Here is a 12,249-nt window from a genome sequence, read left to right on the forward strand (position 1 = left end):
ACTTTCAAGACTAGCACAATATAGGTAATGTTCATCAGTTGGATGTGATTGCATTGAAAGAGCTAACTTGGTACAACACATAGCCCCGAAATCAGTACAAGCCATAATCGAGATCCAACAAAACAGCAGTCACAAAGCTTGCTCCACGAGTTAAAGTAGTAATCACTCGCACCAAAGTGCCGCATATCGCATGCTCTTTGTGGAGGCTTTGTGCAGAACTGCCATCTCCAAGATAACTCCCGGTCCAATTGCCAACGCGATGACTCTGTCTCTTCCGTTTGCGCTATGCTCAGTGCCATTGCCCTGGTGCCTCATAAAATCGAGTATGTTCAGCACAGAAGAGGATATCGTACTGCCCCTAGACCTGTAGACTGCGTGGCTATGGAACAGATTGGACTTCCGGAGATCCAATGCTCCTTGAGCATACTTCAAGGAAGCACGACCGGGGAAATCTGAAGCCCAATTGTAGGAGTTCGGCAACTCACGAGCGGGATCAGTGTGAAGGCTTGGAACGGAGTTGACGAGTGCCGTGAAATTGGAAAATAACTCCGTCGAGACGAGTCTGGGGATAAAAGTCGAAATATTCGGTTTGAATCCTTGGTGATGAGAAGTTCATTAGGCAAAACCGCGAGATCATTGGAGACTAGGTATTACAGTGGAGGAACAGATGTACTCACCCAAAGGCCCAACGTTCAGCTCACTGTATCCCTCAGACTCATTGATGATCACGCTTCGGAACCCGAGTAAATTCCAGATGGGGGCTCTTTCGAGTACTTGGGTGCGTATCCAGTTGGTGAGCACTAAGGCAGACGCGCCGTCGCTGAATCGGCCCAGTCCAAATCCCACTTCCTGGTCCACGTTGATACGGTGGAGCTCTGCACGGGCAAAAAGAGTCGGTAAGTCGCACGAGACAACAAGAGCTCGCGCCGGCAGCCCCTGAAGAGCCGCCCCGGCGAGAAGGTCATGGGCAATGCGCAAGGCTGAAACTCCACCGGCGCAGCCGAGGCCATGCAACAGAGTGCGGTGGACTGTGGGACGAAGGCCAAGTGTACTACATATGGTGATGTCAAAACCCGGGTTTGCAGTGTTAGTACAGGTCACAGCTACAATATGAGTGATGTCCTGCATGGAACCGCCCCATTCTGCAATGGCACTCTTTGCAGCACGAGAAACTAGCGAAATGGCGTGTTCCTTGAAGAGAGCATCGGTATCTGTGATGGTGGGTAACGTCTGCTGAAACCAGATTGGATCATCCACAGGAAGAACGCTGCACAAATGCCTGACACCAGATCCTTCGATGAGATTCATTGTCTTCGCTGCCCTGGGTAGCAAGTTAGCCAGCGACCACAGAAAGGAGAGGGTGACCATATATTAGCCTTACGCAGGAGAATGACGACAGTGGCAAGATAAGAGTTCCTGGAGGAAATCTCGCTGAAGGAGCGTGGAACCATATTGTGTTGCCATTCCCACCACAGAGATGGTAGGGTTTGAGGGTCTATCTTGTCTGAATATCTGGCGGCATGCTTGTTTACATACACGCCAACGTGTGATGAGCGTCATGCGTACCGCATGGTATCTCTCCTTCAGACTGAAGAACTGCATCTTGATGTGAACTGGATTGCAAATTGGTAAGGTGTGAGATGAGTTTGGTAGGGAGTTTAGCACATGCCTGCATGTCTGTAACCATATCGCTGCGGCGACATGAATGTGTTCTCGGCATACTCACCCAGGTTATCACCTACATTCACAGGACATATTCTGCTTATACACTGATGTTATCCTAGATTAGTAGTATACTAGGTTAGAGAACTGCCTTGATATATACTGAAACTCTATATTTTCTGTATCCAATCCATGCAAACATCACATCGTAACCAAGGTTGCACAAGTTAAGGTAGTTGGATGCCCATCATTTCCATGCCAACACCACAGACAAGAAGCTTGGTCTCTCCCGACGCCTCGCAAATGAGACCCAGAGATGATATGTCGGCTACGGAGCTGTATCTATCTGCTATCATTTGCACTTGTATTGCGTCCGCTCCAATCTTCTTAGCATCTACCTCGGCGCACCAGATCTTGACCCGATGGTCATTACCGGAAGTAGCAATGACGGCCTGCATTGTTCCCATGTCCGGACATTGGCGTTGCTTGAGTATCTTGCCTGTTGTGATACATGCTGCATGGGCGTCGGGGATTGTGATTGTGGTAGCATCGCCAGCTTCAGTGCTCGTGAAGTTTGTGTTCAGAAGGGAGAGTGTTAGTGCGTTGTCGTCACCGGCAGCAACGACAAGAGAAACTGCATCCGATATATGAGCAAGCTCCAGGCATTTGATACTGTTCGAATGAGTCTGGTATCTGTATTCGCATGAGATATTCCCCGGCGTAATTGGAAACGTGCCGATGGGCTGTTTCAGGCGAAGAGCCGAAGAGATAGTGTAGTACGGCTCCAAGACCGAGGTTAAGTTCCAGAATGTGAAATATCCATCTGTAGATGCCGTCAGCAAGCTCAGGGTGGAGTCGCGCAGTAGGAAGCATGCTTCGGTGAGGCAATTGCTTGTATATGTGCCCTCGGCCAGTAAGGTGAAGTTGCCACCATCGACCGTCGAAGAATAGTGGAATATCTACAAAAGTTTAGCTTGGCAGAAGAGAGAAATGGCCACCAATTCTTTTACCTTCAGTGTGGAGTTAGAATATACTAGGCAGAACAGGAAGCTGCCATCCGAGCTATTCTCATCCACCTGCAACACATCAAAACTGGTCACTCGAAGATCAGAGAACGGATCATCCCTGACTGAGGCTACTGCATTTGTCGCAAGCCCAAACAAGGGAATCGATCGAATCTGCCAAACGATGAATTCTTCGCTCCCGCCACTTGTAAAGAGATAGTTTCCCTTCTTTGACCAGCGAACTTGCTGCAGTCCGACCTGATGCTTTTTCAAGACCCGCAGACACTTAAAGGAGCCCCACAGCTTTTCTTCGTTTGGCTCTGTCGGTGCAAATATACGCACGATAGTATCTTCCGCCCCAGTTGCAAAGAGAGGGCCGTCTGCCGTGTGAGCTACATCCATGGCCTTGATCTCTCTTCCATGTGCTCCCGCACGCAAAGTACGGTTAGCATCACCCCGAGTCTGAAGAACATTGAGGTTCTTTTGGAGCCATATAAACATGCCGGACCCAGGCTCATCCGGGTTAGGTTGGAAGGCCCATCTCCGATGCGCACCACCACATAAGCGTCTGACAATTTCGGATTGTGTGGTCTCGTTCCACAGAACGAACTCTTTCCCATGAAACCCATACAGCATAAGATCCTTGGATTGTCTGTCAATGTAAGCACCCTCTATTTCAATGGTCCGAGTAGCATTGGAGCGATGGATCGTCCGAACTGTAGGCAAGTTTTGTGGATCTTCCTCGGCCTCCACCTCGTGGACACAGTAGACTCCAGATCGACCACAAGTCAAGAAATAATTCAGGGAAGGGCTGTTTTCTCCATAAAGCGATGAAAACGACGATATACAACTGATACCCTCCCGAGAGTGTATCTTACGATTCCAGATGGGTTGCTGAATAGGCATCGTGTTCGCAACGCGATATAAGACAAGGGAACCGTGGGTGTTTCCTAGAGCCACATATTGGTTGCCACAAATCAAGGATGCGCAAGTTACTCCAAAACTGTGAGGAAGAGCTAAAGTTATGGTCTCCATTTGCGATACCTCGCCTTCTGATAGTGATATCTTGACTAGACTCAAATGGCCTTGTTCATGGTGGGATGAGATGAAGAACAGGGTCTCATGCGAATCGGAAGCACCACGTTTATAATCAAGGGCAAATAGCACCAATGGCCTTGGGCCACTTTCGACAATTCTGAGCAGTGATCTGGTGTTGTGATTGTAAAGTCGGATTAATCCTTGTGAATTGCCCAAAAGCGCAATGCCACACTGTGGTAGGGAAGTTATAGCACAATAAGATGAGAGATCTTCTTCAAGGAACAGTGTTTCCTTGAGAATGATGCTTTCAGTCGAAGCCTCCGCGCTGATCCAACAGACCTGCACCTCGCCACGTATAGTGGTAGTTAGGAAATGCTCTGGTGTAACAAAGGTGAACGCCCTAACTGATTTATCGACCCTAGATTGAGACATTCCAGGACCAGCCGAGGCAGTAATGCTGTTGTTTCTGTTCGGCAAAACAAGTCCACATTCCGCATCCGCCTCTACCTTGAAACTTTTTACAGCACCATCGGCACCACCAGTATACACCGTTGTATCCTTAGCAGTGCTGCGCATGCATAGGGACCAGATATGCTTTCCGGTATGGTTATGCCAGGAAGAGATTTGGCCTAAACTAAACTTCGGCCTCGGGGATGAAGATGGCTCCCAACTGAGATTCCAAACTATACAAGTTGCATCCTCGCCACGTGAGAGCAGGCTCATACTGGGCCGATCTTCAGCTCCTGTAGGCAAGAAATGCACACTCCATATCCGAGCTTTATGGCCAAAGGCGCTCGCCACACAGGATTCCGAGCCGAGGCCATCGCCAATAGCTGCTCCACCAAAGCCGGTGCTTCGAAGTTCAAAACCATCCGTCGAATAGGCTGAAGGATCGTTAGGGGACGCATGCTCACAGTCTGAGATATCCCATATCCTGACTGTTCTGTCATCGCTACAACTCGCCAGGAGCCGTCCATTGGGGCGACCAGGTAAAGAGGCAATTGCAGGAGATATCCGAACCCCAAAAACAGATCCCTCATGGCCTGTGAAGAAATGATGGATGGAGCCAACAGCACTGGGTCTAAGATGCACACTTTCGTCTAGAAAGCAAGACCAGACTATCACCTCACCAAAGACGGTTCCAGCAGCAATCAGCACGCGCGACGCCGAATATGATATAGTTTCAGCTGAGTAGAGGATAGACTTGACTCCAGCAACGAGCTGCTGAAGATGAATCGATTTTGGATATGTCGGCGAGCTTCCATGCACCACATAAAGCCCAAGGAGACTATTATGGGCAGTCAGCACGTAAGCTCTATCCACTCCATTTATGGAGTCAGGCGCACACCCAGCCAGAATCCAATCTGGTGCTAGATATTCCGCACTGACTGGAGTCAAGGACACCTCAGGGCTTTCAGCAGCCTCACTTCTAGCAAAATACAAGTCGATAATTCTCAACGATTCACCTCCCCAGGCTAGAAATTGCACGTATGAATTACCTGTTTTCTCGTCTTTCTGATCCAGAACTATGAACCCATGAACGTTGTTTCGTTTGAAGGTCTTTAATTCGGCCAATATTTTGCCACTCCCATCATCAATTAGGCGAGAGTACGGCCCTTGTCCTTGCAAAATAAGTCTTGCATCTCCCAAATTAAGTGCTTTCAGTGCAGTTACAGGGAGGCAGACATCTATGTGCTAAGGGTGGGATTAGCGGTTGCATTGTGCGGTATTGAATATCGATCACCAACCTCGAGCGGTGGATGCATTGAGGCAAGGAACAAGACATTAGTTTGCAAGGCCGTGAGTTTTTGAATGAAATGTTTCCTGATGCTCAAAATTGTACAGCAGCATTTAAATTTCCCCACATGCCTCGATTATCATTTCCAAAATTCCCAGAATTTCTATCGATAGCGAGACGGATTATGTAATGCACTCGCCTTAGGCAACTTTCCAGAAGAGGCATAATTGGGCACGTGATATCGCGGTTCTCGTGTCGACGCAGTGGCGACACGAGCCAAGGGAGTTTACTTATCATTGTCTCACCGGTTAGGCTCTTGACTTTCCTTAGCCCTTGAGACCGCGTATACTGTTTACGGTCTGGTCTATGAGTGTGGCACAAGGCCATGTCGTCGAGGTACTACTATGACGCAACCTTAGATCCGCCATTCCTAAGTCAGCATGGGTGTCCATGGGCTTTGGACCGTTTTGCAACCTTGTGCGCGGCCCATAAAATTAGAGGCACTGAATAAGAAACGCTTAGCGGTTGATGCTTCGATCTGGATATATCAGTTCTTGAAAGCTGTACGTGATAAAGAAGGGAATGCTCTTCGTAACTCTCATGTCGTTGGCTTCTTCCGTCGCATCTGCAAGCTGCTTTACTTCGGAATAAAGCCAGTTTTCGTCTTTGATGGTGGTGCGCCGATTCTTAAAAGACAAACGATAGCTGGCAGGAAGAAGAGACGGGAGGGTCGCAGAGAGGATGCCGTACGAACCGCCGGGAAGCTGCTTGCCGTACAGTTGCAAAGGTCTGCGGAGGAAGAGGCAGCCAGACGCAGAGATGGTGCGCCCAGAGAGCAAGAGGAAGTCCCAGATAATCCGGTATATGTCGAAGATGCTGGTATGACCGAGAAAGAGAAGCACCAAGCTCGGTCATTCAGGAAAAAGGATGCTTACCATCTCCCGGAGTTGCATGTCTCACTGGAAGAGATGGGAGCTCCGAACGATCCGCGGATTATGTCTCGTGAAGAACTTGAGGAATATGCGAAACAGTTCTACAGAGGTGAAGACATCAACCTATACGATTTCTCCAAGATCGATTTCGACAGCCCATTTTTCATGAGCCTTCCTGCCACGGATCGATATAATATCCTAAATGCCGCACGACTACGAAGTCGACTGCGCATGGGTTATTCTAAGGAACAGCTGGAAAACATGTTTCCAGATCGTATGGCCTTCTCAAAATTTCAAATTGAGAGGGTAAAAGAAAGGAATGACCTTACTCAACGTCTGATGAATATAAACGGCATGAATGGTGAAGATGCTTTTTATAATTCGGGCCAGCGGATTGCTGGAGAGCGCGGTAAGGAGTACGTGTTGGTCAAGGATAACGCCGTGGAAGGTGGTTGGGCCCTGGGTGTCGTAGGAAATAAGGATGAAGGGCGGGAGCACAAACCTATCGATGTCGACCAGTATGGCAAGCAAGAAATTCTTCCGGAGAAGGATGAAGATTCGGAAGATGATGGGGGCTTTGAGGATGTGCCCATAGAAGGCCTCAACCGTCTTCCCAAACTTGAGTTCCTTCGGGAAGGCATCTTCGATGCTTCGATCAGACAGCAGGTGCAGGAGAATACCGAGCGAAGGGCCACTCCAGGTCTGCCACAGAGCCATGAAGATGACTCTCTTTTCGTGCAGGAGGATGGACACGAAAGACTACACCACCGCGAACGTCGTGCTATTGACGATATATTTGAGATGGATGGAGAGAATCAAGATGAAGATCTTCAAAAAGCGATAGAAATGTCGTTGAGACCCACGTCTCCTCTAGATCAACATGATAGCGACATGCCAGACATCTCGATCAACCGTAGCAGTGCTCCTCTAGCTCCGCTCAAAGAAACGATACCAAGTTTCAGTCCCGACAGCGATGACGATGGCTTAGACTTTGCAACTGCCCTAGCGCAGTCGAAAATGGCGAAGAAAGACCCAATCTCGAATAATCCTTTTGATGGGCCTCTTCCTTTTGAGTCTATCAAGCTTGACAAGCCCTTCAAAACGAAAAAGCCCCAATATGAAGAGCTCGATCAGCATGCTGGTGGCTTCGAAAAAGAACCAGCAAAGAAGACAAAAGCTGAACAACCGTTACCACCTTGGTTTTCTGGAGGGAGCTCGACTGCCGAGTTTATTGCCGATACTGATGCAGGTGCTAACCCATTGGAAACTCATCGGGATAGTACTAGTACCATAACCCCAGACCATGTTTTTCTGAAAAATCATCAAACCCCAAAAGTCATTGACGTTGATATGCTTCCTAGCACAAATGAGGTGGTTGACTTGGAAGCGAACTCTGAGTGCAAACAGCCTCGGGCTACACAAACGCTGGACAAGACAGAGACTCCGACAAAGGATACTACGACTGCATTCCGTGAGATTCCTCCGGCAGCTACTGAAGCAACCGACATCTCCGGACGAGTTTCTATTGCAGAGGCTGCCCATGGACCATTTACTTCCCATGATATAGAACCTAGTAGGGATGAGCAGGCAGACCTGTTGCGTACTCAACCGTCGCCATCTCCCGAGTTTGAAGATGTTGAACTACACCCAAAAGAGGCGATAACCGATACTGTTGTTCCTGAGATGGAATCACAAAGCCATCGAGTTGATGAGCTTGAAGGTATCATCGGGGAAGATGATGGGTTTTCAGATCCAGAAGATGAGGAATTAATGCGACAGCTTGCAGCCGAAGGTGAAGAGCACGTCCGATTCGCGGCTACATTGAACTCTACGTCGCACACCGAGAATACATTTGATTACGAGCAGGAGCTCAAACAACTGCGGTACCAACAAAGAAAGGATCGCAGAGACGCCGATGAAGTGTCTCAAATCATGATCTCTGAGTGTCAGCAACTCCTAACGCTGTTCGGCCTGCCATACATTACCGCGCCAATGGAGGCTGAGGCTCAATGTGCAGAGCTGGTAGCATTGGGCCTCGTCGACGGCATTATCACTGATGATAGCGATATCTTCTTGTTTGGAGGTACACGTGTCTATAAGAACATGTTCAACCAGGGCAAATTTGTCGAATGCTATCTTACTTCTGATCTGGAGAAAGAATACGCCCTCCATCGAAGGAAACTTATCAGCTTTGCCCATTTACTTGGCAGTGATTATACCGAAGGTATACCCGGCATTGGACCTGTTACAGCGCTGGAAATTCTCACTGAGTTTTCTAGCCTGGAGGAGTTCCGCGATTGGTGGACCCAAGTTCAAATGGGAATGAACTTATCCGACGGGGAGCATGCAGCTTTTTACAAGAAGTTTAGGAAGCAGGCTTCGAAAATCTTCCTGTCACCTTCTTTCCCGAATGGCCAGGTTGATGTGGCATATCTCGAACCCGAAGTCGACTCGGATCCATCTGCCTTCCAATGGGGAGTTCCCGATTTACATGGTCTGCGTAATTTTCTGATGGCGACGATCGGATGGAGTCAGGAACGGACCGATGAGGTCCTGGTGCCAGTTATCCGTGACATGAACCGCAGAGAACAAGAAGGCACGCAGTCTAACATCACGGCTTTTTTCCAGGGGCCGCAAGGGGCCGGTGCTTTTGCACCGCGCGTCCGCAGCGGAGGCCAGAGCCGAATGGAAAAAGCATTCAACCGACTTCGACAGGAAGCCGGGAGCGAGACAGTCCGATCTAAGCAAAGTACCGGAGCTGAGACCAACTCGGTGGAGCATTCGGAAAGCACTGGCTCCTCCCAACCTCCACAAGGGGAGAAAAGTACGGGCACTAAACGGAGTGCACAAACTAAGGATAGTGTGAGTGGTGACGATGTCACCGGGAAGAAACGAAGGACCCGACGAACTATTACAAAGAAGTGACTAAGGCTATCTCGCTCTTAGTTTTTGTCTTTTCTCTCTTCCTTCCCAGATTGTTATGTAATAGAAGCTCGAATAGACTATACGTAGTTAGATGGCGCACAACCCCACAGTTAGTCATAGCCACATAATGTTGCTTTGGAGCCAATAGCTCGGGATGCGATCTGACGACGATCCCTAATGTGGAGATAGCCGATCATTTGACCTGGATCTGGAATTAGAATTAACCTTATATACTAGTCGCATATCACATATCATGCGTGGTGGTCATGTCGGGTGAAACGCTATGATATGGTTGAATTGGAACAACGATCGATCTCCTTGTTTATGAACCAAAAAAAAAAATCTTTGAAGGAGGGTCATGGACAAGGTAACCTCAAGTGTGTGATGACATCCTTTTGAGATTTTCGTCTCGTCAACGTTGGAAACAGCAGAAAAAAGTTTGTCGGAGACGGGAATCGATGACATCAGTGACATGGAAGGAATGTTTGGGTCGCAATGACGTCGCAGATCACGGCTTAGCTCTTGATGATCATTAAAACAGCTCGAGCAGCTTTGCTCCCAAGCTTATAATATTCTTTTACCTCCCCCGCAGATTCCTTCCCCCTGTGCAGAAGACGATCTTCCGCAACAGCTTGTTCATGAGTCCCTAGAAAATCATTTGTCAATCGAGAAAACGCTCGTCAACTGATTGTTCATCACTGCCTAACGTGATCTCCGAATCGGGTTAGCCTCCCGAGTAGTCTCGACGTCACCGGCGGTTCTCCTGTTGCAACGTCCAAATCCACTGCTCTCTTTTCATTTGGTTCAAGGGGGAAACGAAGGCAGGAAAAGAGGTTCAACCAGGAAAAACAAAAAAAGACAACAGTACCCTCTACCGTTCCCTGGGTCATTTTTCCAAGCTATACGATTTTCGCCATTCCATACCGTCCGCTCACTAAGTCGGTTCGGTTGCAGTTCCTTCCCCTCGTGCTCTCGTCGCCCTTCCGTCGCATCCCGTTGCTTCCACCAGTACACGTCACTCCTGCGCAAAGCGAACCTTCAAAGAAACCACTTCGTCCATTTTCAGACGATTTCTCCCAAACATTTTTTTTTTTCGGATTTCTCTGTATCCTTTTATCTCGCTCGCTTGCATCTAGCTTTCCATACAAACCGTAGCTATGCATCGCACCTATTCTATGCGCCAATCGCGCATGCCCACCGCATCGCAGATTGAGAATCCGCCTCCGCCGGTGTCCACGACCAAGACAAACCGATGGATTGGGAAAGGCGGCTTCGGTGAGTGTGTTTGGTCTCCTTCGGCTGTCTCGCAGCAGATGAAAGTTTCTCCTTGCGAGCAGCTCCCCCTGCAGCGATTGAAGCTGCTGCGCAAATGGTGCTGACAATGCCTACTGGCCCAGGCCATGCCTTCCGCAAGAATGCCGCCGGCGCATTCGGACCCGATCTTGCAAGAAAGCTCTCCCAGCTCGTGAAGATGGAGAAGAATGTCATGCGTAGCATGGAAATGGTAGCCAAGGAGCGCATGGAGACTGCCGTACGTGGGATATTTTTGCACACGAATCATGAGAATGGTGACTAACATGATCACAGCAACAATTGTCCATCTGGGGTGAAAACTGTGATGAGGATGTGTCCGACGTCACGGACAAGATCGGCGTGTTGCTCTATGAAATTGGAGAGCTGGAAGATCTCTATGTCGACCGTTATGATCAGTACCGTGTCACTATTAAGAGCATTCGCAACATCGAGGCTTCCGTTCAGCCCAGCCGAGACCGTAAGTTGACCTTCGTTGCTCAAGTACCATACCTTAGAGTGATCCTGACGACGAACTATATAGGCAAGCAGAAGATCACTGATGAGATCGCCAAGCTCAAGTACAAGGACCCGAACTCTCCTCGGATTGTTGTTCTCGAGCAAGAGCTCGTTCGCGCAGAAGCCGAGTCCCTCGTGGCCGAGGCTCAGCTTTCCAATATCACTCGCGAGAAGCTCAAGGCAGCTTTCCAGTACCAGTTTGATGCACTCCGGGAACACTGCGAGAAGGTGGCCATCATCGCCGGCTACGGCAAGCATCTTCTGGATCTCGTCGATGACACTCCAGTCACCCCCGGTGAAACTCGCGCCTCGTACGATGGATACGATGCCAGCAAGGCTATCATCCAGGATTGCGAAGCAGCACTCGCCAACTGGGTTACCTCCAAGGCCGCCGTCAAGTCCGACGTGTCACAGCGCACGCGCACCCTATCTCAACGTCGCCGGGAGGCTATCGGCAAGAACCGCGATGGCGTCGACCTTTCTACTCAGGACCAACCCATGACGGGTGATCGGGACTCGTGGGTTGCTGCTGATCAGCACCCAACCTATGTTGAAGACGGTGAGGAAGTCGCCAGCACTGTGGACGGAGAGGCTCGGGGTCGCGAAGAAGAACGCGAGCCTGTCAGCGTCTAATGGGGCTGGTTGCCACCACGAGCATCAACGTCGGTATATGATATGTTGATGGTTTTTGCCGAGTCCTCGTCTTTTCATCCTTGTGATACTCCGGATTGAAGTCCCGCTTGATGTGATGTTCTCGTTTTGCCGTGATTTCATCTCTGTTCATGTTACCACCCATGTGATGCTAACTACACTTAATTCAAACCCTCCAAAGGCACCTACCCGACAAGAAGATTGTATCCAGATGCTCATTTTGGCCGTTGATGCCTCGAGTCCAGCTGATGATGTCATGACTCCCTTACTATTCACGGATGAAGAACAATGTTTATGCTGATTGAACAGAAGAACTGAAGGAGGGAAGAAACGCGAGACCGGAGGATTTGTGATACCATGGGTCAGACTGTCGGAGAGGGTTGGGGGGTCTTTGTTTACTTGAATAATGTAATACCATACTATCCGCGACAGTATATTCTTTAGTGATTTTTGAATTGGTCATTCGGTTTGTTCAGGATAAGTAGGAATA

At 49.1% G+C, this 12,249-nt stretch overlaps 4 protein-coding genes across 4 annotated transcripts; 2 read left to right on the forward strand and 2 right to left on the reverse strand.

Moving 5' to 3' along the window:
- Positions 1 to 174: 174 nt before the first annotated feature.
- Positions 175 to 1,451, reverse strand: ANOM_004811 (uncharacterized protein; the record flags this gene model as incomplete). The annotated part of the gene is made up of 3 exons (XM_015550068.1): positions 175 to 596; positions 678 to 1,316; positions 1,382 to 1,451. Coding segments are annotated over 3 exons (1,131 nt in total), but the record flags the coding sequence as incomplete, so codon positions are not given.
- Positions 1,452 to 1,889: 438 nt separating this feature from the next.
- Positions 1,890 to 5,470, reverse strand: ANOM_004812 (tRNA (34-2'-O)-methyltransferase regulator RTT10; the record flags this gene model as incomplete). Its single annotated transcript, XM_015550069.1, has 3 exons — positions 1,890 to 2,621; positions 2,673 to 5,399; positions 5,453 to 5,470. The coding sequence occupies 3 exons, from the start codon at positions 5,468 to 5,470 to the stop codon at positions 1,890 to 1,892; spliced, it is 3,477 nt and encodes a 1,158-aa protein (XP_015408042.1).
- A 412-nt stretch (positions 5,471 to 5,882) lies between these two features.
- On the forward strand, positions 5,883 to 9,299 carry ANOM_004813 (ssDNA endodeoxyribonuclease RAD2; the record flags this gene model as incomplete). The annotated part of the gene is made up of 1 exon (XM_015550070.1): positions 5,883 to 9,299. The coding sequence occupies one exon, from the start codon at positions 5,883 to 5,885 to the stop codon at positions 9,297 to 9,299; it is 3,417 nt and encodes a 1,138-aa protein (XP_015408043.1).
- Positions 9,300 to 10,456: 1,157 nt separating this feature from the next.
- Positions 10,457 to 11,741, forward strand: ANOM_004814 (Eisosome component PIL1/LSP1 family protein; the record flags this gene model as incomplete). The annotated part of the gene is made up of 4 exons (XM_015550071.1): positions 10,457 to 10,574; positions 10,697 to 10,830; positions 10,887 to 11,070; positions 11,134 to 11,741. 4 exons carry the CDS (start codon positions 10,457 to 10,459, stop codon positions 11,739 to 11,741), a joined length of 1,044 nt encoding a protein of 347 aa, XP_015408039.1.
- Between the last annotated feature and the right edge of the window lie 508 nt (positions 11,742 to 12,249).

This window comes from Aspergillus nomiae (genome assembly GCF_001204775.2).
Source record: "Aspergillus nomiae NRRL 13137 chromosome Unknown contig00091, whole genome shotgun sequence".
Taxonomy (NCBI): domain Eukaryota; kingdom Fungi; phylum Ascomycota; class Eurotiomycetes; order Eurotiales; family Aspergillaceae; genus Aspergillus; species Aspergillus nomiae.